This window comes from Eimeria mitis, genomic scaffold, assembly GCF_000499745.2.
Source record: "Eimeria mitis Houghton genomic scaffold, Emh_scaff5536, whole genome shotgun sequence".
Classification (NCBI taxonomy): Eukaryota; Apicomplexa; class Conoidasida; order Eucoccidiorida; family Eimeriidae; genus Eimeria; species Eimeria mitis.
Genome location: NW_013573807.1, coordinates 1617 through 3558, shown reverse-complemented (window position 1 = coordinate 3558; position 1942 = coordinate 1617). Strand labels below are relative to the sequence as shown.

At 46.6% G+C, this 1942-nt stretch overlaps 1 protein-coding gene across 1 annotated transcript in view; it reads right to left on the bottom strand.

Annotated features, from left to right (window-relative positions):
* Nucleotides 1–1463: 1463 nt before the first annotated feature.
* The window catches only part of EMH_0082620 (Pdz domain protein, related, related), a gene marked incomplete at both ends in the record, with an annotated part of 1451 nt that continues 972 nt past the window's right edge, over nt 1464–1942 (bottom strand). Inside the window, one exon of the mRNA XM_013500556.1 lies at nt 1464–1517. Coding sequence (XP_013356010.1) covers nt 1464–1517 — 54 coding nt within the window. The remainder of the gene's footprint in view (nt 1518–1942) is intronic.

Below are 1942 nucleotides of genomic sequence, written 5' to 3'. Positions count from 1 at the left end.
AATCAAGACATGAGCGCCTCGGCCTCTATGTTTCGTTGTTTTTAACAGCAACAGACGTATAGCAGTGAACTCCATGCATGCTGATTTTCAACAAGCCATAAAAAGTTAAAACGGGGCGCAGAGGATTACGACAGGTTACGAGTGGAACCGAACCCGCAACCTTCGGGCTACGGGCCATTCACCTTGCTGATCTCCGTCCGTAGTCATCGACTGTGTTTGCGGTTCCAAGTCGTTGGTTGTAATCTCATCAGGATCACACACAATTCCATTGCTGTACTGATTTGGACAGCAAGTTTACTGCAGTGCTCATGCACGGGAATTACTGTTTTCCCGTTGGGTCTACCCCAGTTCCGCTCTGTGCAGCAACGCTTAGCCATTGCATTTGTCTTTTTGCAGCGATGTACGCCACTTTCTTCACTCTTTAGGTATGGAGGAAGTCTTCTGCTTTTGGTTGTGGACCAAAAATAGCTGCCAACGCCTCTGAGGCAGACAGAGAGATCTGAGGCAGCGGGGACTGGCAGAGGGGTTCTAGGCAGGAAGGGGCGGAGATATTCCTATTACAACAAACTCTGGCTCAAAGCTGCCGAACTGCGTTTGTTGCAAAAAATGGATGATGAGTTTCAGCCTGAAACTCCGGTGCTACACTTTGCCGATACTTTCAGGTGTATCATCTCCGTTTCGTTTCGTTACGTATGCGTGCTGGCTTGGGGAACTGCAGATACACCCGAGCGAATGGGTGCTGCGCAGCCAGTGGAGGCGGAGTGCAATACAAACGAACTAAGCGCCGGATATCAGCAACCCAAAACCAAACGAACGCACGAAGGGACTGCGTGCATGTAAGCTAGGGAGGAAAAATGCAGGTGAGGCATAGGACGTCGCCAGACACGCAGAACAACCCAATGGCTCTAATGCAAACTTGCAGAGACAGCGCAAAGCAGTTGAGACAAACGAAGACTGTGGGAGTTCAACAAAGCCAGCTGTTGTTGCTGATATGAACAAAGCAAGCGGTTGTTGTACAGATGGACGAAAAAAAGCTATTGTTGTAAAAAAATGTTGATGTTTTTGAATCAAACACCAGCTGCAGTTGAGATAATCAAAATCAGCTGTTGTTGCTGGGGTGAACAAAACCAGCCGGCATTGTAGACGTAAACCACATATGCTGTTGTTGAGTTCAACACCAGCTGTGGTTGATGAGGTGAACGGAGCCAGCAATTGCTGTTAAGGCGAACCAAACCAGCTGTTACTGTAGAGGTGAACAAACGCAGAGCCTCAGACTTCTGCCTCTATACAGAAGGCAGCCCCTAGGCATTTGACGCTATTTCATTTCCATTCGATTTCGCTAAAGGGTTCGAGGATTCCTCTCCCTCGTGGCCACTGCCAGCTGCTGCAGGACTACCAGCAACGGTCCACTGGACCGCTGGTCCATTGGTCCAGTGGTCACCTTCCACAGCCACCGCCCCACTTCACAGGAGGCCAGCCAACCAGTGGCTCGTGCGTCCCTGCAGGCAGTCTGCCACCTGCACACACACCCAAACTGTTAAATGTGAATACACCCAGACTGTCACCTGTACGTACACTCAATACAGGCACAAGCAAGGTCTTAATACATATTCGGCCACTCCGTCGTATGAAAGCCATATATATATGTACATATATATATATATACATATATATATATATATATATATATACATATATATATATATATACATATACCAATGAGCGCGCATGAATACACATATACAATATAGTGAATATATGAATATTTTATTCATATGTATATATATGCACATTCATCTGCATTGTACTCATCTCTATGCATACAAACAAATAAATAAAAGCGATCCCTCACCTGCACTTGTGCTGAGAGCAGCGTATCAAGGCAGCACTGCAGCAGCAAATGAGCAGCAAAACGCAGTCTTAAAAAAATTCGCTGTTTCTC